Raw genomic sequence first — 27,726 nt, 5'->3', positions numbered from 1 at the left:
TTGATGGCCACAGGCAGGAATGACTTCCTATGACGCTCAGTGTTGCACCTTGGTGAAATGAGTCTCTGGCTGAATGTACTCTTGTGCCCAACCAGTACAATTAGCTTATTGATCATTACAGGATGTCTCTCTGGTGCTTCCAGCTCCTTTCCCCTTTTCCCAACCATGATTCCCCTCTCCCTGCCCCCTTCCCAGTCTCAGTCCACAATACAGACCCAGATCAGAATCAGGTTATCATCACTCACATATGTTATGAAGTTTGTTTTCTTCTGTGGCAGCAGTGAGGTGTAAAACATAAAATTACTACAGTACAAGTCTTAGGCACCCTAGCTATGTATATGTTCCTGAGACTTTTGCACAGTACAGTATAAATACAATAAAAAGCCTGGTTGAACGTCAGGCTTTGCCTCAGTGAGTTAGAATATAGAATAACGAAGCTTACTGGCAGGACAGTGCAGTGGTTAAGATACTGGACTAATTACCAAAGGCCAAAACATACAAGCAGAGACTCGAGTTCATATCCCACCATGGCAGCTGGGGGTTTAAATCCTTCCTGAGCTACAAACCTAGCGGAGAGTCCAAAGCAAGCCCGCGTGGTTCATAAGTGTTCCTCAGGCATGACATCTGCTGTCCTGAGCTGTCAAAGTGGTTGTCTCTCAACTGCTCGCAGCCATCAGTAAGAATGGAGAATGTATACTGGCCAAGCATGTCCACATCCTGTGAAGAAATGAATTCAGAAATGTTGGACATTGCTGGAATCCACACTCACTCAGGCCTGAGGTGAACCATTAGATTCACGAGCAGACTTTTCTGAGTTCAATTACAGTGACAAGTTTCACACATTCGAACAGCATAAAAGAGAGAACAGTGAGTGAGGTGTTCTGAGGTGTCTCGAGAGGCAACTGTCCCTTTTTTAAAGTAACAATTTATAACTTTATAGCTTAAATGGAGAGAAATATCTGATCAGTCATCCAATTATATTTACGTGTCTATGTACAGTATATATTGTAAGTCATCATATATATATGATGTGTTGGTATACACACACACATGTACACATTTATTTATTTGTTTGTTTGTTTGCTTGTTTATTTATTTATTTATTGTCACAATCAATAGTTACTCGTACATTGTTAAAAACCAGACAGGTTCTGCAGACGTTGGAAATCCAAGCAACATACACAAAGTGCTGGAGGAACTCAGCAGGCCAGGCAGAATCTATAGAAATGAGTAAACAGTCGATGTTTCGGGCCGAGTTCCTTCATCAGGACCGGAAAAAACAAAGACGAGGAGTCAGAGCAGGAAGGTGAGGGGAAGGGGGCAAAAACTATGAGGTAGAGGGTGATATGAGGGGAAGGGGACTGGGAAAAGGGGAGAGGTGATAAAGAGCTGGGAGGTCGATTGGTGAAAGGGCTGGAAATGGGGTGAATCTAGTAGGAGTAGAAAGAAGGCCATGGTAGAAAGGGAAGGGGGAGAGGCACCAGAGGGAGGTGATGGGCAGGTAAGGAGATAAGGTGAGAGAGGGAAAGGGGAATGGGGAATGGTGAAGGAGAAGGGGGAACAATTACTGGAAGTTTGAGAAATCATCATTACATTGTGTTTTATAGGATTGCTTTTATATTTATTGTGTTTTTTATGTTTAATGTGTTTTTTATGCTGCATTAGAACCCGAGTACAACCATTTTGTTCGCCTTTACACTTGCATACCGAAGAATGACAATAAATAATCTTGAATCTTGAAACTGTTTCCAGTAGTGGGGGGAATACAGGGTAGGCAACTACTGTTAAAATTAGAGCCAGGTTATGTAAGAGGGCAACACGGAAACCGTCCTCTCGCAGAGGAGACCTGGACCATTCTCCTTGAGAAAGCTGCACGTTAACGGACATTCTCTGGTCAGAGACTGAAAGAAGTTTGGTGACCGAGACTATTGACCGAGCTTGTGAATTGAAGACGGGTAAAGGAGGCTGAGACACCGACCGGCCTTCGTCTAGCTGAATGGCAAACCTGTCTCGAGAGGCTGAATGGGTGGCTCATGTTCCGATGTTCTCCCTGCGAAGGGCAGGGCAAAACAAGCAATAAAAAGCCATCACAAGCGCTGGGGCGAGCACAATGAGCAGTCTGTGCTGAGAACATCAGCAGTCCGCCTGCATAGGGGTGAAAGAAGCACACAATTGTTCCCTTCATTTTCAAAGCACACAGCCTGTCTCAGTCTGGGCATTGTAATGGGAAGGGCTGCAGGTTCAGCCTAGTGTGTTTTACTGCTGGCTGGCCCATGCAGATCACCAGCACCCTCTTAATTCCCTGCTCCATTCAGCTCTTTTAGCTCAGCACTAAGTCCTGGACCCTGCCTTTAAATATTAAAGCCAGTGTTTGGGCGATAGCTTTTTAAGAAAGAATTAAATATCACCGCAAACAAAAACCGTACTGATTCCTGGAAATGCAGGTTTGTGATCTGAAGAGAAATTGAGCAACTTGGCAAATCCTGGTAGAGTTTCGAGGAGTGAGAGATGAGCTTGTTCAAACACACTAATTTTGGCAGAGCTTGAAGAGGAAAGTGCAGAGGTGATACCTTCCAGGCTGAAGCGTCCAGAACCAGGGATCACACATAGAGGTGGCTACGTCCAGGTTTCCGACCAGAGTCTGAACATGAGGGGTCAGCCATTCAGAACAGGAGTGTGGAGGAAAAGGACAGATAGGCTGGTATAAACTCAGTCGGCCAAATAGCTTCCTACTCTGTCATAAGGGGATTATTTCAAGAAATTCCTTCATCAGGAGAGTGCTGAAACTCCGTATTCAGTAGGACTGTGCTGACTCAGACTCTGTGTACACTCAAGACAGAGACAAATAGATACATGCCTATTAAGAATGTTGTGGGATCGGGAGTGAAGTTGGGGTGAAAGATCAACCAAGATTAGCAAGGGTGTCAAAGGTTACAGGGAGATGCAGGAGAATGGGATTGGCGGGGAGGGGGTCATAAATCAACCATAACGGAATGGCAGAGCAGACTCGGTGGGCCAAATGGCCTAATTCTGATCCTGTGTCTTATGGTTTTATAATCTTCTTGAAGGGTGAAGCAGCTATAAGAGCCTCTACACTGAACTGATCACTGAACACAACTTATAGACTCTATCACTCGTGTGCTCAGTATTATTTATTTATTTATTTATTTATTTATTATTGTTGTTGTTGTATTTGCAGAGTTTGTCTTCTTTTGCACACTGATTGATTGTGAGTCTCTGTGTGGTTTTTCATTGATTCGATTGTATTTATTTGTACTACAGAGAGAAAAATGAATTTCAGGGTAGTAGATGGCGACAATCCTTCAGGTGCCTTGCTCTTTGGCGTGGGCGATCACTTCTCTCCATCCATCACGGTCCCTGACCCTCCGAATTGTAGCTGTTGCCTCCCCTAAAACATGGTGACAATACGTACTTGAAAAATAAATGTATTTTGAACTTTGATGGTGGGAGGGTTGTGTCGATGGTGGAGCTGGCTGAGCTACAACCCTCTGTGCACTGGAGCCTCCACAACTGAGCAGCCAGTCATCCCTGATCTCCACACCCGCGGCTACTGCCGCTGCTCTGATGTGGCTCAATATGAGGAATAGCACCTCACCGCTCCTGATTGCCTTCCTGACTCATTACTAAATTCAGTAACATCAGATTTCCATCAAGAATATCCCTCCCTCTAACCGCCTTCTTCATCAACAGCTTAGCTCCATAGCAACCCTAGCGTTCAGAGATAAACCCTCCCTCCCTCACAACTGAAGACTCATTTCCCCTCTCTCAGCTCTGATGAAGGGTTTTCGGCCTAAAATACCAACTCTGTTTCTCTCTCCACGGATGCTACCTGAGCCAGTGAATGTTTCTAGCATTTTCTGTTTTTATTTTCTGTTCCTGTTTTTATTTCCAATTTTCAGTATTATAGTTTTGTTTTACTTTAACCTAGCTATACAATTTAATATCCCTCAATTATTTTCTTTGGACTTTTGCATGATTTTCTCTGATTTACCTTGTGCGAATTTCTAATCCGGGAGCTGAGGATCACTGGCAAGCTGCCAGTGTCTGGAAGAGTGACAGATGAGGATTGGGACAGCCTTCACTTCAGTAGCTGATCAAAATGAAACAACGTTGAGTATGAGACTATAGTCACATAGAGAACGTAGAACTGGTGCAGATGGTAGTTCTCCTTTCCTAAATAAGTGAGAATCTTGGATTCTTGATGACGACTTAATAATTAGCATTAAGGAGCTACAAGAATGGTTCCAGGGCCAAGGCATTTTTCAGCTCCAGGATTAGTTTAGGGTTAATATCATTGCAGTAGAAGAGGTTGAAGGAAGATTTGGTAGAGGTTTGCAAGATCATAATGGATTTAAAGAGGGCAGCTTCTCCTCTTCCTTCTCAGACCTGATGAAGGACCTTAGCCTGAAAGTCAACTGTTTACTCTTCCATAGATGCTGCCTGACCTGCTGAGTTCCTCCAGCATTTTGCGTGTGTTGCAATGGATCTCCAGCATCTGCAGACTTCATCGTGTTTGAAATTATAGACCAGTTACCCAACTTCAGTAGTTGGTAAGATGTTGGGTCCATTATTGAGGATGAGATTTTCAGGGTACTTAGAGGCACATGATAAAACAGGCCAAAGTCAGGGGGAATCTTGCCTGACAAATCTGATGGAATTCTTTGAGGAAATAACCGGCTGGATAGATGAAAGAGAGTCAGTGGATGTTGTGTACTTGGATTTTCAAAAGGCCTTTGACAAGGTGCCAAGATGAGGCTGCCTAACAAAACAAGAGCTCATGGTATTACAGGATAGAAGACTTGCTGAAAGGCAGGAGACAAAGAGTGGGAATAAAGGGGACTTTTTCCAGTTGAATGTCTGTTACTAGTGGTGTTCTCCTTTCATGTTATATGTCAAAATTTGGATGGCAGAATTGATGGCTTTGTGGCCATGTTTGTGGACGATAAGAAGATAGGTGGAAGAGCAGGTAGTGTTGAGGAAGCAGGGAGTCTGCAGAGATACTTAGACAGATTGGCAGAATGGGCAAAGAAGTGGCAGATGAAATACAGTGTGGGAAAGGGAAACTTGCATGTTGAGTTGGTAGTAAGGAAGGCAGATGCAACGTTAGCATTAATTTTGAGAGGACTAGAATATAAAAGCAAGAATATTACATTGAGGCTTTATAAGGCATTGGTCGAATCACACAAAGTATTGTGAGCAGTTTGGGGCCCCTTATCTAAGAAAAGAGGCACTGGCTTTAGAGAGGGTCCATAGGAGGTTTACGAGAATGATTCTAGGAAAAGAAGAATGAATGTATGAGATCTTATTGAAACCTATCAAATATTGAAAGACCTAGGTAGAGTGGATGTAAAGAGGGTATTTCCTGTAGTGTGAGAGTCTAAGACCAGAGGGCATAGCCTCAAAATAAAGGGACATTCCTTCAGGAATTTCTTTAGCCAGAGGGTGTTGAGCCCGTGGAGTACATAGCCACAGGCAGCTGTGGAGGCCAAGTCATTGGATGTTTGAGTTGATTGCTTGGGGCATCATAGGTTATGGGGAGAAGGCAGGAGAATGGTGCTGAGATAGCTAATGAATCAGCCATGATGGAATGGCAGAGCAGAGTCATTGGACCAAGTGGCTTAATTCTGCTCCTATGTCTTATGGTCTTATGCCTTATTATGAACTCCTGCACCATAACTATTCATTGATTCTACAGTTTTACTGATACCAACTTTATATTTATATATTTATAAATGCTGCATTGGTGAGATTTGTATTCACAATTTAATATTCAAGAAGAATACCCTTAACCTCCCTTTGGTGCCCCTCCTCCTTCCCTTTCTCCCATGGTCTGCTGTCTTCTCCTATCAGATTCCTTCTTCTCCAGCCCTTTACCTCTTCCACCTGTCACCTCCCAGCTTTATAATTCAACCCCCCTCCTCCACCCACCCATCCACCTTCCCCCTTATCTGGACTCGCCTATCACCTGCCAACTTGTACTCTTTCTCCTCCCCTCACCTTCTTCCGTGACCAAATGGTTAAGGCCAGGGGCCCCCAACGTTTTTTGCACTGCGGACCGGTTTCATATTGACAATATTCTTGCGGACCGGCCGACGGGGGGGGGGGGTGGGGGTGGAGGGGGGTGGTAGGGTTGCCAACGAACAAGAGTAGCAGTCAAATACGTTGAGTTTACCCTGAGAAAGACTACAATGACCATGAAGCCTTGCGCGGGCACCAGTGCGCATGCGTGTACGTGCCGATTTTTTCTACAAATCGTTTTTGGCGATTCTGCTCGGGCTGAGGGGTGTTAATCACGACCGGAATATTGGTGATTAGTGGCTAATACATTCAATTTCGTTTCTAAAAGGGATTATCTAACAAATTTGATATTAAACACACAGCGCATATTTTCCTCGCATGAATATAGCGATAAGTCAATTATCAGAGGAGGACGGGGAGCTTGAAGTAAGTGTTGAACGAACTTCCATTAGAAGTGGTGGAGGCAGGTTCGGTATTATCATTTAATGAAAAATTGGATAGGTATATAGACAGGAAAGGAATGGAGGGTTATGGGCTGAGTGCAGGTTGGTGGGACTAGGTGAGAGTAGCATTCAGCACGGACTAGAAGAGCAGAGATCGCCTGTTTCCGTGCTGTAATTGTTATATGGTTATATGTCAATAACATCATAACATTTTAAGTAACGTTTGGATATTAAACACACAGCACATATTTTCCCCGTATGAACATATAACATCATTGCATCACACCAATATCGCTGAATCAGTGGGAGCCCTGGGCTTGTTTTCCTGCAGCAAGATGGTCCCATCGAAGGGTGATGAGAGACAGCGATACTCGAAGGGGGTTCCTTGTGTCCAGTCCATTCCGCAATTTAGTTTTCATTGCAGAGATATGTTGGAAATGGAAGCAATGTTTTCAGTGCTTTCATGGCTATCTCAGGATATTTAGCCTTGACTTTGATCCAGAATGCCGGCAGAGATGTTATGTCAAACATGCTTTTCAGCTCACCGTCATTGATCTCCTTCCCGCGCTGACATGGATGACGCGTGTGTAATGATGTCGCGTGCGTTCAAGCTCAACAGTGGGCGTGACAGGAAATGTCATAGTCATAGTCATACTTTACTGATCCCGCTGGTTAAGGCGTTCGTCTAGTGATCTGAAGGTCGCTAGTTCGAGCCTCTGCTGTGACAGCGTGTTTGTGTCCTTGAGCAAGGCACTTAACCACACATTGCTCTAGTGTCTGTGCAAGGAGCGGGTCCCCACACAGACTTCCAATCTGCGCCTTGTAAGGCATGAAAATGCCCAACGCAGACCTCTCACGGCCTGAGTCGACGTTCCCTCCCCTCCCCTCCCCCCTTCTTATCCTGGCATCTTCCCCCTTCCCCTCCAGACCCAAAGAATGGACGTGGCCTGAAGCATTGACCACAGAACAGTGTCTAAATATTAGAGACTGAGTTCAGTAACACTTCCATAGGCGACAGCTGGAGAAATTTGAAATTATTTCCACAAATGAGTCCATTAAACGTTGATGAACAAAGGCTTCAATGAACAAGGAGATCAAGTGGGACATCATTAAATAGTGGAATATATTTGAGGGTCTGAATGGCACATAACTTTTTTTTATATATAACGTTATAACAACACACAGCACCATAACAGGTTTTAGGGCCCATCACGGTTGTACCAGCCATTCATGCTCATCTCAATCACCAGAATTTGGTCCGTAGCCTTGATGATTCATGAGACTTCCGGAGACTTCTCAACTGTTATGAGGCTCTGCCTCCACCATCCAGTCTTCGTTCCAGATTCCAATCACCCGATTGAAATTCTTCCGACTCACTCGAGGTCTGTTACCATAAATCCCTGACGTTCAGTTTTAGGCACAGACCAAAATGTTAATGTTCTTGTTGCAAGCTATAAATGTTTACCCCGGTTGAAGAGGGAAAACTTGCAGAAAGAATAGTGTTGATTAAAAACACAGTTTGATAGTAATAAATGAAGGGCCGAATGGCTTGTCTGCTGTTGTATAAAAATTTTACAGCCTGTTCCACTTTCAATCTTTCCTGCTCTAAGCTAATTCTCCTCTATATAAACTAACACCAAGAAGATTTTAAAGGAATTGAATGAACTTTGATCCGGCGATATATAAAATAATCAGCTATAAATTCGGCAGAATAAAGAGACGCACTTCAGAGGAAGTAACTGACCTGCTGGCGAACAGATCAGTTTACAAGAACGCCTCGCTACCAAAGTTCTTTCTCCGTCGATGCTGATTTGACAACAATCTTGTCAATCTATATCCTGCGCTCCTTATTTGTCAGCACACTATCAATCAAAAATGTTTCGCGTGTTTCGTCTATGAACAAATTGAGTTTACATATAAACTTTAAAAGGAAGGTGTGACCTTTTGAAGGAGGTTTTGGATGGTGAGGGGGAGTTGAGTTGAGTCTGTAGTTTTTGGTAGAAATTGGCCGAGCCAGTCTCACTGTGGGCCGGGCGAGCGTCCTCCCGGGTGCCTCCCACTGGGTGGGGAATAGCGCTCAATAAATCCGCCGAGTGTAGAGCAGAGCGGGGCAATCGAGGGATGTAAGAGGGAGTGGAGGTTGCTGTAGTCGGAGAGCCATGAGCAAAGTGTAGTGCTAACTTCGACTCTTCTGTTTCTAAAACAATATCCCTCTCTCCCCTTTTCACCGTCTCCAAACGCGGATCGTGATCTCCAAGCATCGACTCTATCTTTCTGCAGGGCCACAAGGTACGTGGCCAGAGCCGGAGGGTGGGGGGCGCACGAAAAACTTAGACAAGGCGCAGTGCTTAATGGGCGTTCGATGTAGTTTCAAAGAGCAATGGGAGCAGACAGGTCCTGGCAAGATACAAACTGCAGCCAAGTGCAGTTAAGAACTTTATTTGCCTCGTCGTTTAAATGTTTAATTTTTTTGTGTGTTCGGTGGAGTTTAGAACGACGCAAAAGCGTGCAGCGCTGAATTAATGGTCTACGCTTGAAGCTTTTGTTTTAGTTTGTAGTGGTTCCGTAATCGGACCAGTTTCACAGTGAACGGGAGACTTTCCGTCCCCTCTAAGGTAGTCAGTCCTGGAATTCTTCATCCGAGAGGGCTGCAAAATGTATCGGTATCGGAGGTAGATTGTTAGATGTTAAGGGATTTGGGGGGTGGGGGCGGGTTGCTGCAATATGTGATACTGCGGTTAAATTTCAGCCATGATCTTATTGAATGGCGGAGTTGCATTCATCTCCTTTATCTTTTGCTTTCACGATTGTTATATTGCACGCGTTCCTACGTTTTTCATTGCTCATATGTTAATATTTGTATGAGCCTTTTCCCAGACACAATTATGACAGGCTTGCTGCTTTGTGTAATAAAGAACTGTTCCGGATTTTTAATGGAGTGAGTTGAAGGGTTAATTTGTAAGGATCCGTTGCGGAACTGGGCTGGTATCCCCTTGAGTATAGGAGATGAAGGCACAATTAATTTGAGGTCTTTAAGGGGTAATTTGCAGAGTTCACTTTCTCTGGTGGAGCCCAGAATAAAAAGGGGAGGGTGCAGGGGAACAAAACTGGATCCCGACGGTCAGGCAGCAGCTCCTCACTCCACGTGGTGGGAGTGCGGAATTCTTCCCAGGGAAGCTGGGATATTGGGCTTGTCTTCAAGCTCTCCAGACTAAAACTGTGAAGAGGGTAACAACCCTCCCCGTGAAATAATTTTTGTGGTTGTCGCAAACGCAGCTCCCAGTGTGTACACGACACCCTGCCACAAAGACAGCATGCTAATGCACAGACAATGTTATAGTCATCTTAAGTGAGAGGCTAATATTGACCCTGGGGAAAATAAACTCTCTTCAAATGTTGTCCTTTACACCAGTGTTGGCGCCCCATCCAGTAAGACCACCATGGCCAGCAGGGCAGTCACTAGCATTGGTTACAGAGAATTTACTGAAATTAATTTGCTCTTTGAAGTAATATCACAACCGTGACGTTCCATCTGTACTTGTACTTATCGGCTCACTTGGTGTAGTTTGTCCCAGAGCGGAAGCAGATCAGCCCAATTGGATTATGACTTTATGACACGGTATTTTCTGTATTGCAATGGGTGCAAACCTCTTCACCACTACCACCCTCAAAATCAGTTTTTCTTTTCCCTCCCCTCCTATGTCTTCCCTCCCCATGAAAATTTCAAACAGTGGCATGATGATCAGAATAGAAAAGATTTTTAAAGCAACACATAAAAGTTGCTGGTGAACGTAGCAGGCCAGGCAGCATCTATTGGAAGAGGTACAGTCAACGTTTCAGGCCGAGACCCTTCGCCAGGACTGTGCCTCTTCCTAGAGATGCTGCCTGGCCTGCTGTGTTCACCAGCAACTTTTATGTGTATTGCTTGAAATTCCAGCGTCTTCAGATTTCCTCGTGTTTGCGTTTAAGATTTTTAAAGATTGGCTTTATCATTAGTACGTCGCAACATCGAAACATACTGTCCAACGTATCGGCGGTCAACACAATCCAGGGATGTGCTGGGGGCAGCCCACAAGTGTCTCCATGTTGGTGAATATTGAGGGGACTAGATAGAGCAGATTTGGAAAGGATGCTTCCAATAGTGCGGAAGTCTAGGGGGCAGGGCCTTAGAATAGAAGGATGTTCCCTTTAGAAAAGGGATGAAGAGGAATTTCTTTAGCCAGAGGGTGGTGAATCTGTGGAATTCATTGTCACAGCGGTGGAGGCCAAGTTATTAGGTATTATTAAACTGGAGGTTGATAGTAAGGGCATCAAAGATTACAAGAAGGCGGGAGAATGGGGTTGAGGGGGATAATAAGTCGGCCGTGATGGTGTGCAAAAGCAGACTTGATTGACCAAATGGCCTACTTCTGCTCCTATGTCTTGTGGTCTTCTGGTGCTAATGTAGCGTGCCCGCAACCTTCTCACCCTAACCTGATCTTTGGAGTATGGGAGGAGGCCGGAGCACTCGGAAGTCACGGGGAGAATGTGCAGAACTTCTTTCACACACCAGTGGGGTTTGAACTGTGATCCCTGGTGCTGTAAGGCATTGTGGTAACTGCTAAGCTACCATGCCATTTCGCTCTCTCGCGCTCTCATGACCAAGCTTTTAGCCAGCTACTTATTGTCTGGAAGCTAATGTGATTTGCCTGGGAAGATGGTCCCATTTAAGTATAAACGCACGCTTTCCGGTGTTGACTTTGTCACCATCGTCCAGTGTTGGGTGCAGGTGATGGATGAATTCCAACTTGATCCCCTGTATATCTGGCTGAGGAGAAATTCTTCTGCCATTAGCTGTTTTGCCTCGGGTCTATAGTCTGCAAGAAAGGACGAATCATTCTTCCTTGTGTCATTATATATAATTTCAGCCAACTGCAGGAAATGGCCCTGAACTACTAACATTCCTGATTAAGTGCTACACACATGAAAAGGCATCTTTAAATCTTCAAAAGGCCTTTTGCTGCCCCCACAAGGCCTGGGATAAAAGGATTCTACTACTTTAAAGAAATGTGCACTGAATTCTTTTTTATTCAGGCAAAGAGCACCCCTCCCCCACAAACACTGTCTTCCTGTCTGCATTGTGGCGTGAGTCTGCTCTTGGCTGAATCCTTTTGAACGTGGGCACTGCTGCCTTGCCTCAGAGGAAGTTTGCTCACCTTCAGAATCTGGTAACCATGGATTCGAGCTCCAGTGGAGAGTCAGCGTCAGCAATCCTTACTGTTGCCCAACCATTGTACCGAGGAAATGATAGTGAGTGTGTGTTTTATTGGGCTGTTCAATGCAGTAGATCATCTCAAACCTGCTGTGTATTTAATATTTCAGTAATATTGTAAATATTGTTTAAGCATTTATTGTTTACATAATTCATTACGGGTTGTGTGTAAAGTACGTGAATGGCATGTGTGCACTCCTCACTAAAAGTAAAACCGAAGGGGACGCACACCTCCTGGCTTTGTGTTTTCTTTCAATTAGTTTTATGCCTTGGAGTTGCAAAAAAAAAACCCAGAAAAAGTTTGACACCAGGGGAGAGAGCAGGACAGAGGTGAAGAGCTTTGGGGCTAAATCCTTGAGGTTTTGGGCCTTGGCAGCTGACGGCACAGCTACCAATGGGGGATGTGAAAGGTGCTAAAGAAATGGCAGATTGAAGAGACCTTGGTGAACCTTCAAAGGTGGCACAGTGCTTGCATAAAACTATTAGTGCCAGCAATCTGTGTTCGATTCCACTGCTGTCTGCAAGGAGTTTGTACGTACTCCTTGTGACCCTGAATTTCTTCGGGTGCTCTGGTTTCCTCCCACATGGATATAATTGGACAGTGCAGGCTCATTGGATTGGAAAGGCCATTACTGAGCAGTATCCCTAAATAAAATCCTGCCAAAGGGTCTCGGCCTGAAGCATCAACTGCACTTTTTTACCATAGATGCTGCCTGGCCTTCTGAGTATTTCCAGCATTTGGTGTGTGTTGCTTGAATAAATGTTGGGATTGGAGGAAGTTCCAGAGAAGGGCTCTGGGGAAGCAGAGGCCTTGTCAGTGCCTTCAGGGAAACAGAAAAATCTCATTGCTAGGGACATCTTATCTAATTAAAAGCATAAATAAAAGTTTTTCTTGAAGAACTGGGAAGATGTCCCAAACACAGCCCAATAGCCCTTTTTTTAATCCCCTTTTACTCCTGTTATTTTGTGTGAGTGTAACTTGTTAAATTGAAGTGAGATTGTCATATTTTGTTGGATGGAGCAGAGTAGTAGTCTGGTGATGGTTAAATTGGAGCCAGGCGTTCCATGAGTTCTTGTATACTTTCAGGGTGACGGAAATTCAGAACTATTCCACTGAAGTCAATTGATGTTGGGTTTTCATTAATTTTAAACTGTCAGTCAGTGATTATGCATATTTTTATTTATTTGGAGATGCACAACAGGCACTTGCAAACCAACGAGCCACCCAACTGTTCCTAATCACAGAACAAGTTACGATGTCCAACTAACCTACTAGTTGCTGTGTCTTTGGGAGGAAATCGGAGCACCGGGAGGTCATGGGGAGAATGTACGAACTCCTTCCAGATGGCGTTGGAATTGTACTCTGAGCTCCAATGTCCTGAGCTGTGATTGCATTTTGCTAACCACTACGTTACAGTGGTGCCTTTTTAAAGATTTGGGCCCTCTGCTCCGAGGTGGAGCATAGGCCATTGACCTCCCATCTCCGTCATCCTCTGAAGTCAGTGGTTATGGTTGGAGTTCATCCACACTCCTGCAGTCCATTGCATCCACTGTACAGGGGATTGGCCTGTACAGCTTCACCAGAGCCCTGTTGGCCAGCCTTGCTGCCTTCCACCTCCTGCGACAGAGATGAAGAGCTGGATCTTGAGAGGCACTGAGTTGCCCAGACTGCCTGTGGCAATCTGAGGATCGTCACACTGTCACGGTGGAGGTAGCTGTGAGATTCCAAGAGCAATGACTTGTGGAGATTGGCTCCTGGTAAGGTCTCCCAAACCAATAATGGCCAGGGGAAGGTTCCAGACAAAGGTCAATCCAACCAAGGCCTCAATGGTGGAGCTGATGGGAGGTGATGACAGTGAAGGTGGAGGAGGGCTACAGCAGAGAAGGGTCCCCAGTTGTCTGCATTCCCTGCTAGCGGACTCGGCTGCCAATCCGTCAAGGACTGTTTGGTGACTGCCTGTGCCTCAGCCTCCCCACGTTAAGCAAAGTCTCATACAGGTGTTCTCCATTAAGGGAATAACCCCTGAGGAGAAAATTGTGCTCATGTGATCGCAGTGCTGCAGATTCAGTGGGCTACACGGCCTCTTTCCCCTTTCTGTAATTAACCAGGCTGCAGACAGGTACGAGGGGTGATTGACAAGTTCGGGCCCTAAGGTAGAAGGAGCCAATTTTAGAAAACCTAGCACATTTATTTTTCAACGTAGTCCCCTCCTTACATGTACACACTTAGTCCAGCGGTCGTGGAGCATAACGATCCCTTCTTTGTAGAAGTGGTCCACAGCAGGGGTGATTGATAAGTTCGTGGCCTAAGGTATAAGGAGATGAGTTACTAACTTCAAACTTTCTGCATTATCACCCAAAAGCTGAACGTGCATGTAATGTCTTGGACCTGCAGGTGGTCCACAGCAGGGCTGATTGATAAGTTTGTCGCCTAAGGTAGGAGGAGATGAGTTATACAGCTCTCGTTACATAAACGTGCAGTTCAACTCTGAGTGAGAATGCAGAAAGTTTGATGTTTCTCTCATCTGCTTCTACTTTAGGCCACGAACTTATCAATCACTTTCTGGGATCCAAGACGCCGACTTCTACAAAGAAGGGATCCGTATGCTCCACGACCGCTGGACTAAGTGTGTAAATGTAGGAAAAATAAATGTGTTAAGTTTTCTAAAATTGACTCCTTCTACCTTAAGTCACAAACTTGTCAATCGCCCCTCGTATTCTTACTCTTGCTGTAGAGACCTTTCAGTCGAGCCCAGACTCTATTACCTGCAGCAATTGTTTGTGGCTGTTTGTAATAATGAACCAGAGGTGAATGGGAGTTCATTCACCCGCAGACGGGAGTTGATTCCTACCACGTTTCGATATAGTCACACTTTATTGATCCCGGGGGAAATTGGTTTTTGTTACAGTTGCACCATAAATAATTAAATAGTAATAAAACCATAAATAGTTAAATAGTAATATGTAAATTATGCCAGGAAATAAATCCAGGACCAGCCTATTGGCTCAGGGTGTCTGACCCTCCAAGGGAGGAGTTGTAAAGTTTGATGGCCACAGGCAGGAATGACTTCCTATGACGCTCAGTGTTGGATCTCGGTGGAATGAGCCTCTGGCTGAATGTACTCCTGTGCCCAGCCAGTACATTATGTAGTAATATTCAGCGGCTGTGTTCTGATTTGGACATGAATCAGAAAAGCACATCTCTGATGTGCTCCAAGGCGCATGAAACGGTGCCAGTGTTGGGAGCTCTGCGTTCCTGTTCTCGGGCGATGCACTGTGAAATTTGCCGAAGAGATGGCCCAGGATCATTGCTTCCTGGGCAAGACTGAGTCTGGACTGAATTAACCTTTTGAACAGGGATGGAGGCACAGTAGTGCAGCATTTACACCGTGCAGCTTTAAGATGGGGGTTCGATTCCCGCCACAGTCTGTAAGGAGTTTGTAAGTTCCTCCTGTGACCATGTAGGTTTCCTCCGGGTGCTCCAGTTTCCTCCCACCCTCCAAAGGCGTATATTTAGGGTTAGTTAGTTGTGGGCATGCTGTGATGGTGTACACCTGGGGGCTACCCAGAACAATCCTTACTGATTTGGCAACAAACAACACATCTCACTGTATTGATGTACACGTGACATTTCAAGCTAATCTTTATTTTAGTAAGGGTAGACGTGGATGGCTGGGAACTTCATACCATCTCAGTCCTATTGAATGAGTAGAAGCTGTTATTACAGGACTGTGGAAATGAGTGCTTTTGGCATCACATAGATATGGAAGGGGATGGCCAGCACATCACTGTATTCCTCTTAAATGTACAGTATTGTGGACTATCAGAACTTGCTTGTTCGCTCCTGCAATGAGCGTGTTTAGGTAAAGTCAAGTCTTAAAGCATCCTTCCTTTGCACCAAGCGCATCTTCTCTGCCATTGTATTTCTGTTATTCTCTGGGATATTAATTGTGTGCTGTAAAAGTATAATTTTTTTTGTCACTGTTGTGCATCCACTAAGAGGGTATTTCGATTTTAAAGCAAGTTCTAACCACAACTGATCAGATGTGTGGGAAGCTGAGGTTTCTGATGACTAGATAGGGTTGTGATGGAAGATATGAGTTTTAGTACATGGCTGTATATATTTTTTTAAAAAAATAGCCAGTCACTAATCAGTATTTGTAATAAAATTTTAAATTTTGGAAATCAAACAAGAAATTACCATAAACTTCAGTTTAATAAGGTGTATATAGGTTATAATTTAGAGGATTACTTTGGTTAGGATTGTCGGATTTTGATAGAGGTGGATTAGTGCATTAGGTGTTGACGTCCACTTTGTTTTTGTGTTTTGGCAGAATGTCAGTGACTGTGCACGAAAACCGAAAATCTCGCTCCAGCTCGGGCTCGATGAACATCCAACTGTTCCACAAACCCTCGCACGCCGACAGCCTCCTGACTCACCTCAACCTCCTCCGCAAGCGGCAGCTTTTCACAGATGTGACCCTCCGCGCCGGTAACCGCGCCTTCCACTGCCATCGGGTGGTGCTGGCCTCGTGCAGCCGCTACTTCGAGGCCATGTTCGCGGGCGGCATGAGGGAGAGCCGTGCCGACGAGGTGAACTTCCACGACTCGCTGCACCCGGAGGTGCTGGAGCTGCTCCTGGACTACGCCTACACCTCGCGGGTCCTCATCAACGAGGAGAACGCAGAGTCCCTGCTGGAGGCCAGCGACATGCTGCAGTTCCACGACATCCGCGAGGCATCGGCTGAGTTCCTGGAGAAGAACCTTCACCCCATGAACTGCCTGGGCATGATGCTGCTGTCCGACGCCCACCAGTGTGAGCAGCTCTTCGAGCTCTCCTGGCAGACCTGCTTGACCTACTTCGCCGCGCTCTACCAGACGGAGGACTTCCTCAGCCTGCCCAAGGACAAGCTGCTGGAGCTGATCCTCAGCGAGGAGCTGGAGGTGGAAGACGAGAGCCTGGTCTACGAGGCCGTGCTGGGCTGGGTGAAGCACGACCTATGCAGGAGGCGCGACCACCTGCCGGAGCTGCTGCGCTGTGTGCGCCTGGCCCTGCTGCCCGAGTCCTACCTGTACCAGAGCGTGCTGGGCGAGGAGCTGGTGGCCGGCCACCAGCTGGGCCGCGGCGTGGTGGAGGAGGCCATCTCCTGCAAGCTGCGCATCCTCCAGAACGACGGCGTGATCACGCTGCTGTGCGCCCGGCCCCGCAAGGTCAGTATCATAGCGTAGTGGGGCAGCCTGCCATCGAGGCTCGGTTCCCTCTGCTCCCTGGAAGGAGTTTGTACCTTCTCCCTGGGTCTACCTTGGTTTTTCTCCCACATCCCAAAGATGTTCAGGTTAGTAGGGTACTGGATGGACATGGTTTGATGAAGTGAATGATGAACAGGGCTTGTAACAGATCAGCGTCCTAATCCCACCTGGAGGGCATTCAACTCTGGTGACGAGCCCTTTATTTGGGACCTAGCAAATGACTATTAGAATTCTATATCTATATATATACACACATACACTCAATGGCTGCATTAGGTACCTCCTGTACTTAACAAAGTGATCACTAAATGTGTGTTCATGGTTTTCTGTTGCTGTAGCCCATCCACTTCAAGGTTCAACGTGCTGTGCATTCAGAGATGCTCTTCTGCACACCACTGTTGTGATGTGTGTTTCACTGAGTTGCTGTCGCCTTCCTATCAGTCTGGCCATTCCCCTCTGGCCTCTCTCATTAACAAGGCATTCCCCCCCCCCCCCCCCCCCACTGGACTGCTGTTCACTGGGTGTTTGTGTATTTATCTCAGCATTTTCTACAGGCTGCTGTGTGTGAAAATCCCAGAGCAGCAGTTCCTGAGATACTCAAACCACCCCATCTGGCACCAACAGTCATCCCACGGTCAGATTCACTTGGATGACATTTCTTCCCATTCTGCTGTAGCAACTCAACCTCTTGACCACGTCTGCGTGCTTGAGTTGCTGCCAAGTGATTGGCTGATTAGCTATGTGCATTAACGTGCAGGTGTACCTAATAAAGTGGCCACTGAGGGTACGTCATTTTAACCATTGTTCCCGCAACCTTCCTGTTACTGTATTGGAATTGACTTCAGAGAGATGGCATGGTAGCATAGCAGCTAGCTGTTAGCTGTAAGATCGAGGTTCAATACCCCGCTGCTGTTTGTACGTTCTGCCCGTGACCACGTGGGTTTCCTTCAGGATCTCGAGTTTCTTCCCACTTTCCAAAGACGTACAGGTAAGTAATGGACATGCTGTGTCAGCACAGGAAGCTTAGCAACATTTATGGTCTGCCCCCGGCTTGTCCTCAAACTGTGCTGGTCATTATGCAAGCTACGTGTTTTACCATGTGTGGTGTATAAAGCTAATCTTTTCAATCGCCGCCTTTCAGGTCAACCATGACATCCTGCTGCTAGGCGGCCAGACCTTCGCCTGCGACAAGATCTACGCCATCGACCAGAAGACTAAGGCAGTGACACCCAGGGCGGACATCCCCAGCCCGCGCAAGGAGTGCAGCGTGTGTGCCATTGGGTGCAAGGTCTACGTGAGCGGCGGCAGGAGCTCGGAGAACGGAGTGTCCCGGGACGTGTGGGTCTACGACACGCTGCACGACGAGTGGGCCAAGGCGGCACCCATGCTGCTGGCACGGTACGGCCACGGCTCGGCGGAGCTGGAGCAGTGCCTGTACGCGGTGGGCGGGCACACGGCGGTCAGTGCCACGCTGCCCGCCTCACCCTCTGTCTCTGTCAAGCAGGTGGAGCAGTTCGACCCCCAGACCAACAAGTGGAGCCTGGTGGCCCCCCTCCGCGAGGGCGTCAGCAATGCGGCCGTGGTCGGCGCCAAGCTCAAACTCTTCGTCTTCGGCGGCACCAGCGTGAACCGGGAGAAGCTGCCCCGCGTCCAGTGCTTCACCCCGGGGGAGAACCGCTGGACGGTGCCTGCCAAGTGCCCGCAGCCCTGGCGCTACACCTCAGCGGCCGTGGTGGGCGACCACATCGTTGTTATCGGCGGCGACACCGAGATCTCGGCCAACTCCGCTTACCGCTTCAACACCGACACTTACCAGTGGTCCAAGTTCGGCGACGTGGCAGCCAGAAGGGTGAGCTGCCACTCGGTGGCCTCAGGCAACCGGCTCTATGTCGTTGGGGGCTACTTTGGTGACCAGCGGTGCAAGACCCTGGACTGTTACGATGCATCGACTGACACCTGGAGTAACATCAGCACAGTGCCGTATTCGCTCATTCCCACCGCCTTTGTCAGCACTTGGAAGTACCTCTCGGTTTAAGACCTCTCGTCAAACACTGCTGCCTTCAGGTAACGGTGGGGCAAAGCCCCTTTTCTTATGCTGGGCCACTGGGATAGCTTCCCAGAAGCAGGCTCCACGTTTAAGGGAAGGACCTATTAAGAGAAACCAGGAATTTTCCTCGCAACAAGGTGGGGCAGGGGTTAACAAGCTAGGACTTGATACCTGAGAGAGGAAAGAGGGGCAAGAACCCTTGTTGCGTTGCAAAGTGATCTCTGGAGGGGCTGTCCCAGCAAGTCAGCCGGCCTCTACGGAGGGGAGTGCTGAGGGTTTATAAGGCATTGGCCAGACCGTTCTTGGAGTATTGTGAGCAGTTGTGTGCCCCTTTACCCAAGAAAGGAAGTACTGGCATTGGAGAGGGTCCAGAGGAGGTTCGTGAGAATGAAAAGGTTAATGCATGAGGATTTACCTGCTGCAGTTCAGACGAATGGGGGAGGAGGGTCTCATTGATTGAAACTTGTTGAATATTGAAAGGCCTAGATAGAGTGAACATGGAGAGGATGTTTCCTGTAGTGGGCGAGTCTCGGACCAAAGGGCACAGCTTCAGAGTAGAAGGATATCCCTTTTAGAACAGAGATGAGGAGCCAGATGGTGGTGAATTTGTGGAATTCATTGCTACAGACGGCTGTGGATGTCAAGTCATTGGATATGTTTAAAGTGGAGTTTGATAGGTTCTTGATTAGTTGGGGCATCAAAGGTTACAGGGAGAAGACAGGAGAATGGGATTGAGAGGGCTAGTAAGTCCGCCATGTTGGAATGGTGTAACAGTCTTGATGAGCTGAACCTGCACCCATGTCTTGTGGAGTAAACCTCTGCTTGACTTTGTGTTCCAGCATTTTGAGTGCGCTGCTGAAGGCTTCCAGCATCTGCAGACTCTCGTGTGTGATGTACTGTGAGTTGTGGTGTGGGATTGGACTGAGTAACCTGTATATCGGGGAAGAGGTGGTAGCTCTTTGGTCAGAATAGGCTGCTTTGGAGTGCTTTAAGAGTTAACTGCAAAACTTAGTGAGGCCAGACCAGGGGATTCCTGAATAGTGATGGCCTTGTGATGCTTTGAACACATTCAAAACGCCAGAGGAACTCATCAGGTCAGACAGAATCTGTGGAAAGGAATGGAGATGAAACATTTCAGGATGACCCTTCATTGTGCTAGTCCTCACCAGCGGGTTCAGCCCGAAACATCACCTCTTTATTCCTTTCCTCAAATGCTTCCATGACCAACATTTTGTAACTGTTACGCTTGATTTCCAGTATTTGCTGGATTTCTTGTGTTTATGTGATGCGTTTAACCTTTCTCAAGGCTAGTTTTTCAATCGCGTTCCCAGGTCAGCACACTGTAATTCTTGGGTTATCAGCCTCCATGGTCACTAATCCATGCGCTTCAGATGAGGGCTTGCGTGGGTTAAATTCAGTACAGGGGTTACCTGTTGTTTTCAGTGTAGCTACGGTGGTTTGGTTTGTGGATCCTTCCCACTGGAATGGCCTTCTGGGTGGATATCCTGAGCTCCTGCGTTTCACTTGACTGGGTGTTCCCAATGATTCTGTGCAGCTACCAGTGCCTTTGGCTTGCTGCTGGCTGATTTATTTATTTATTTATTTATTTATTTGTGGAATTAACCTACGCTCTGTCCGCCAGAGAAAGCAGGATCTCCCAGTGGCCACACATTTTAATTCCACATCCCATTCCCATTCTGACATGTCTATCCACGGCCTCCTCTACTGCAAAGATGAAGCCACACTCAGGTTGGAGGAACAACACCTTATATTCCGTCTGGGTAGCCTCCAACCTGATGGCATGAACATCTACTTCTCTAACTTCTGCTAATGCCCCACCTCCCCCTCGTACCCCATCTGTTATTTATTTTTATACACACATTCTTTCTCTCACTCTCCTTTTTCTCCCTCTGTCCCTCTGACTATACCCCTTGCCCATCCTCTGGGTCCCTCCCTCCTTGTCTTTCTCCCCGGACCTCCTGTCCCATGATCCTCTCATATCCCCTTTGCCAATCACCTGTCCAGCTCTTGGCTCCATCCCTCCCCCTCCTGTCTTCTCCTATCATTTTGGATCTCCCCCTCCCCCTCCCACTTTCAAATCTCTTACTCACTCTTCCTTCAGTTAGTCCTGATGAAGGGTCTCGGCCTGAAACGTCGACTGTACCTCTTCCTAGAGATGCTGCCTGGCCTGCTGCGTTCACCAGCAACTTTGATGTGTGTTCCCTGCTGATCTGTGTTGTGATTGCAAACCAACGGTCGAAGTCCTCTTGATATTTGTGTTGGGATGGGGCCACATGCACATACCCATCCATAACTCCCAAATCTGACCACATGGTTGCTGGGTTGGGGAGGGGGAAATGTGTGCTTATCAGCCATCTCTTCTGAGAAGAGGGTGGGTGGTATATAAAGTGGAGGGAAGGGATGTTTTGGGCCCCTTTATCTAAGAAAGGATGTGCTCCCATTGGGTGGGGTCCAAATGAGGTTCATGAGAATTATTTCGGGAGTGAAAGGGTTAAATGCGCATCTGATGGCTCTGGGCCTGTATTAATTGGAGTTTAGAAAAATGAGGGGCAGATGTCATTGAAATCAATTGAATGTTGAAAGGCCTAGATGGATGTGGAGAGAACAACAGGAATTCTGCAGATGCTGTAAATTCAAGCAACACATGAAAGTTGCTGGTGAACGCAGCAGGCCAGACCGCATCTCTAGGAAGAGGTACAGTCGACGTTTCAGGCCGAGACCCTTTGTCAGGACGAACTGAAGAAAGAGTTAGTAAGAGATTTGAGAGGGGGAGGGGGAGATCGGAAATAGGAGAAGAAAGGAGGGGGAAGGGATAGAGCCAAGAGCTGGACAGGTGATTGGCAAAAGGAAATCCCTTACTCACTCTTCCTTCAGTTAGTCCTGACGAAGGGTCTGGGCCTGAAACGTCGACTGCACCTCTTCTCAGAGATGCTGCCTGGCCTGCTGCATTCACCAGCAACTTTTATGTGTGTTGGATGTGGAGAGGATGTTTCTTATAGTGAGATGATCTAGGACCAGAAGGCACAGCCTCCGAATAGAAGGATTTCCCTTTAGAACAGGGATGAGGAGGAATCCCTTTAGCCAGTGGATGGTGGATCTGTGGAATTCATTGCCACAGACAGCTCATTGGGTATGTTTAAAGGTTGATGGGTCCTGACACCCTAAAGTAATGGGGAGGAGGCAGGGGGTTGAGAGGGATAATAAATTAGCCATGATGGATAGGCAGGGCAAAATGGTGGAGAGAATAGCCCAATTTTGCACCCATGTCTTGTGGGAAGAATTTCAAGTTGTATACTTGGATAATAAATGAACCTTTGAGGCTGAAAGTTCAAAAGTAAATTTTATTATCGGATTACATACATGTCACCACATACAACCCTGGAGATTCTTTTTTCCTGCGGGAATACTTGACAAATCTAACAATAACTGTAAACAGCATCAATGGACAACAGGCAGATCAAGGAAGCAGGTGCCATTTTTAATAGGTAGAATTGGAATGAAAATTTTATTTGGGTCACCACCTCAGATATTTTGCTCTTCACGAGCTGATAATTTTATGGTTTTTGTGTTGGATCGCTATTTTAGGCTGTTAGTTTCACATACCCGTGGGGTGTGGTAGCAGGATTAGATCAGTAGCCCATGTCTGGGGGAAGCCAGGAGAGTGTGCAGGACTCCTGTTAACTGCATGGTACCAATGTGAAGATCATCTAGTCCTGGGCTCTCAGGCCAGTTCACTAGCAGATGCTGGCATTACAGCGCAGCCACTGGATTGTAACTGGGTCACACCTGGCCACTGGGCATTCACTGTCACTCCCACAGTGTGGGCGGGGAAGGGCAGAGGCCGCCACTGTCTGGGTGCTGTGCTCAATTGGGTGTCATGGTCTTGGCATGTATATTACTTCAGCCAGAGTGTGGTGAATCTGTGGAATTCTTTGCCACAGACAGCTGTGGAGGCCAAGTCTTTATGTATATTTAAAGCAGAGGTTGATGGATTCTTGATTGGTCAGGGCATGAAGGGATATAGAGAAAAGACAAGAGCTTTGGGCCAAGAGGAAAAATGGATTAGCCATGATGATATGGTGAAGTAGATTTGATGGGCCAAATGGCCTAATTCAGCTCCTATATTTATGGTCTCGTGTGATTTTTGTGGTCAAATTATAAATCCCTTCTGAGGCCCAGAAGACCACTCTACTCATGAGTATTGGGAGATATGAAACAATTATTGTTGAATAAATATATTTACAAAATGCTTCCATACTGTCAAATTCAAGGAAGATGATAATGGCCCTAGGCTTGTGTGAGGCAGCTGGATCCCGTCTGTGAACAGGTTACATGGTGTGTCTGTCGGTATGGCTACTTCCCTGTGTCTAGCTTGCTGGCTATCTACCCCAGGATGTTCCAAGCCTCTCTGAGTGAGATTGCTGTCACATCGAGCTCCCTTGCGCAGTAATTGTGTTAGTAGCCAGGTGCCCTGTTTTAGTGCAGACAGTTGAGTGATTTTTTTTTTAAAATATTAGCCAGGCTGCTTGGCAGGTTCTTCACTGCCGTTTGAGTGGGCGGGATTTTTCACTGGAAACCAGTGTCAACTCACCCGCGTCAGGTAGAAATTTAGGCTGAGCTGGTTATCGTTCGTGGGGGTGTCGCAGCATGACAAAGCAGCAAAATTCTGTCAGCTGATCTCTGCTGGTAAAAGGCCAAGGGAAAGGTGTCCAATTACAATTTGAACTGCTGTAATGGCAACCACAGCCAAGAGGGAGGGGCCAGAGAGGACCGTGTGCTGAGGGAGCCGGTGTGCTGTGAGACCATTAAACTGCCTTGTTAGGGGCCTTGTTTAGTGGGAGGGGGTGTTGGGGTGTACATAGGAGAATTACTGGTGATTATTCTAAATGGGAAGGGGGGTGCCCAGCCAAGCAGCTGGCTTCTATGACCATGAAGCCTTCCTGTTTTGCCTTTGTCTGGGGGACAAACCAAAAACCTGTGGTGAATGCTGCACCGACTGAATTATCAAATATGGCGGTGCCAAGCTCAAAAGTCCGGCAGAAAATGGAGGCCTCCGCTTCCCTTGGACAGGAGGAACTCCATAGGAGTGAGCTCGAGGCTTCGAGCAGCCTGGCCTGCTCTCCGTTAAACGGATGGAAGCATGTCCTTTGGCTTTGTGTCATTGTAGAGGTTCAGGAAGCCGCCATGACCATCAAGGCAATTGGCGAGCAGTTACAGTAGTTAAGCCAGTCCTCCCCCGTTGGGGCATGGGCTGCCGGCAGCAGCTGTCTGAACGTTGTCAGTTGCCATTCTGCGAGCAAGCCCAGTCAGGAAATCGACAGATTACGGTCCCTGTCTCCTCTGGGAAATGTGGCTGAGAAGTAGACCATTCAGCCCCTTAAGGCTGCCCCACCATTTCCAAAATTACTGCTGATCTTTTAATCCTGTGACACTGTGCTACAGTAATCCCATGCTGTTTATTTCTGTCAGAGCACTCGTAACTCTTTTAAACTCCAAACCGTACAGGTCCAGTCTACTTCATTTTCCCCCTCATTGGATAAAAGTGTCTCGCCCACCCAGACTTGTATTCAGTCAAACATATCTATGTTCCCTGGAAAATGCTTTGATTTTATGGCACATACGTAGAACTTGCTATTCATTTTGACCTCGGGAGAATGAAAAGCTCATGGATGAATAAAGAGAGGCTTATGGAGTGCAGGGCTTTAGATTTGAAGCTGGGGTGCAGATGGTTAAAAGTAGGTGCTCTCATAGTCAATACCAGGCCTTTCAAGAAATGTTAACATCTTTGATGGTCCCTTGAACTTAAAAGATTAATGGTGGTTTGATAAAAGTTAGCGAGGCAACGCGGTCAACAGGTAGATGCAGGGTAACCCATCGGCTTGCACTCAATCAGTGGAAACTTGATTTAGAATGATTTTCTGTGATGAAGATTGTACATTCAGAGCATAGAGATAGTGTGAAATATCCATCTGCCTGGCATCAGTTGATAATTACAATTCTGAGGGATTTTTGGTGACCTGAGGTTTCGGGAGTCTGGGGAAGACGTGTTTGCTATGCTCTCATTGAACAGCACCATAGGGCTAATAGTCTTCCTTCTACTAACTGAGAACCAAATTTGTCACCTTAGAATGAAAATGAAACATGTGACCTTTAGATAGTGAGCAGAAGCCCTCATAACTGAAAGCTTTGAATAAAACTAGTGTTCTCTTTCTGTTTGGTGCAGGTGTGAAGGACCGTGTGGTGCTGTTGGAGAGTTTTTGTGAAGAGCTGCATTGGCGAAGCCATGTTTGCTAGCCTTTCCTCAGTTACTTGAACCAATGGAGCGAGAGGAAGGATTGAACCAGGACATCCAGTTGAGGACTGGTACATGGACGGCAAGTCGTACGCCAAGAGTTTGGGGCTTCCAGAGAGTTTTTAGATGGCCATCTCTGTCACACGTTTCCTTTGCTCATCCAGTCATTAGGACAAAGCATTTGCTAAAATGGCTGCTGTTGTGGTAACAGTGACAGATTCGGTGGATGGCTGCTAGTTTATGGTGCCATCCCAATAGTGGGGGTTGGCCTTTGACTTTCACCACTGCACGGAGGCAGTGTGTGTGCAGGTAGATGGGGAATTCCATCCTGTCTATCGGACAGCATCATATGGGTAGGTTTACAGCAATTCAAGGAAGTGACGTCACAATTTGCTGAAGACTAGTGTTGGGGAACTGTTGGACAAACCAGCAAAACACCTCCCAGATGCTAATGTCTTAAAAAGCAGGAGCTGTGAACTGTCGTCTTGTTTCTCTTCAGACATAGTACATGCCATTTTGAATACTAATTTGTGATGTGCCTCTTGCCTGTAATCCACACTTTTTAATCTGGGACCCTGAGAAGTCCATTTGAACACAACCTAATTAATCAAGCAAGGGTGTTCTTGGTCCGTATGGTGTCTCCATCACCATTACTGTTGCTTTGCACTTTGGTTTTTAATGCCCTTGCAGACTACTTGGTACTGTTTTCATATCGGGAGAGTTCTGCATCTTTGAGGAGGTGATTACAATGGGGGAACAGTAAATAAAAGCCCAATGTGCTTTGCTTGTAAATCAGCCAAGTTACCAGAGACGCACCTCAGCGTCAGAAATATTGTTCCCAGAGTTTCGCTCTTCACCTGCAGTTCTGTACTCTAGTTCTGGGCAGAGTTTGGAGAGAATGAAAGTGACTGAAGTACCCTGTATCAAGAAACCATTGGGATGACCTCATGGAGCCGTAGAGCACTTCAGTACAGAAACAGGCCCTTTGGCCCATCTAGCCTGTACCAAACTGTCCTACCTCATCCCATCAGCCCACACCTGGACTATAGCCCTCCACATCCCCCTCATCCATGTTCCTACACAAACCTCTCTTAAATGTTGCAGTTGTACCCAATCTTCCACTTCTGGCAGTTCATTCCATACTTGTGAGTGAAGAATTTCTCCACCCCCCCCCCCCGCCCCCCTCAGGTTCCCCTAATATTTCACCCTTAACCTGTGACCTCTAGTTTGAGTTTCAGCCAACCTCCGTGGAGAAAGCCTTGCATTTACCCGATTCTAATTTTGTGTACCTCTGCCATATCTCATCATTCTCTCATTTGAAGATTTTTTAACCTCCTCCCCCCAATTTCATCAGGATAAGTTGGCTGGGCCTGTGAAGCCCACACCTTTTCAAATAAATTAAAATGCATGTTGGATGGCAGATTTGGTGAAGGCTTCTACCACACGATGCCGGGTGAAAAGGGCACAGGAAAATCCAAGAACCCAGGTGGCAAGCCACAGCAGAACCTGACCCCTGTAATTCGGGAGGGCACAGGTATTGATGGCTATAGAGACAGCCACGCTTGGGCTGTGAGCTGAAAACCTATCTCCAGCACTAGGGAATGTTTGAATGCTTCATCTACCAGGGTGGAGCAGTATTTATTTTTGTTCAAAATTTTTAGATGAAGGAAACAATTTGTACTCTTGTACTGTAAATGTTGTGTTTTCTAACAATGTAAGGAATTTTTATTGAGAATTCTTCTGGTCCTTGTCTGACCTGCACAGCCGTCTGTCGGTGTTTATCTGCTTCCGAGCCTTGTGTTTGAGTTTGTATATGTCTAACACTGTGTGTCACTTTAGTTTTGAAGAACTCATCTTTACAGCCTGGTGCTGCATTGAAGATTTCAATAAATGGTCTTTGAAATAAATAATAAGCCCTTTGCTCATTCTTCATTCCCCACCAACACACACATTCTTTTCAGCAAGAGCATTATCATTTTATCTTGCATCTAAAATATTTGCTTTCACATGCCTGATTTTTTTAATGTTTAAATGTTAAATTTGCTTTTTTTGCATGGCTGGCTAACTCTGGAGGGGGATTTTTGGAACCAGGGGTACGTTAGTTTAGTATGTTCTGTGTCATATAACTTGGGCTTTCCATGACCGTGATTGTTCTTGGCAGAATTTTCTACAGACAAGTGATTTGCTATTGCTGCCTTCCAGGCAGTGTCTTTACAAGATGGGTGACCCCAGCCATTATCAATGCTCAGCAGAGATTGTCAGCTTGGGGTCAGTGGTCATATAACCTGAACATGTGATATGTACCAACTGCTCATATGACCATCCACCACCTGCTCTCATGGCTTCATTTGACCCTGGTCAGGGGTGGGGGAGGGGGGGCTAA

At 46.6% G+C, this 27,726-nt stretch overlaps 1 protein-coding gene across 3 annotated transcripts; it reads left to right on the top strand.

The window, feature by feature from the left end:
* Positions 1-8,596: 8,596 nt before the first annotated feature.
* enc3 (ectodermal-neural cortex 3) lies at positions 8,597-27,239 on the top strand. 3 transcript variants are annotated; one of them, XM_072244215.1, is made up of 5 exons: positions 8,597-8,771; positions 14,274-14,360; positions 16,068-16,944; positions 18,125-19,047; positions 25,275-27,239. In XM_072244215.1, exons 2-4 carry the CDS (start codon positions 14,338-14,340, stop codon positions 19,016-19,018), a joined length of 1,794 nt encoding a protein of 597 aa, XP_072100316.1. In that variant the 5' UTR covers positions 8,597-8,771; positions 14,274-14,337; the 3' UTR covers positions 19,019-19,047; positions 25,275-27,239. The 3 variants fall into 3 exon arrangements, with proteins under 3 accessions (XP_072100316.1, XP_072100317.1, XP_072100318.1); XM_072244216.1 differs by lacking the exon at positions 14,274-14,360; XM_072244217.1 differs by lacking the exon at positions 8,597-8,771 and having other exon boundaries at positions 14,313-14,370.
* Positions 27,240-27,726: the final 487 nt, after the last annotated feature.

This window comes from Mobula birostris, chromosome 26 (assembly GCF_030028105.1).
Source record: "Mobula birostris isolate sMobBir1 chromosome 26, sMobBir1.hap1, whole genome shotgun sequence".
NCBI classification, from domain to species: domain Eukaryota; kingdom Metazoa; phylum Chordata; class Chondrichthyes; order Myliobatiformes; family Myliobatidae; genus Mobula; species Mobula birostris.
Note: the sequence above shows the minus strand (reverse complement) of the source record. Positions and strands in the feature narration are given on the sequence as shown.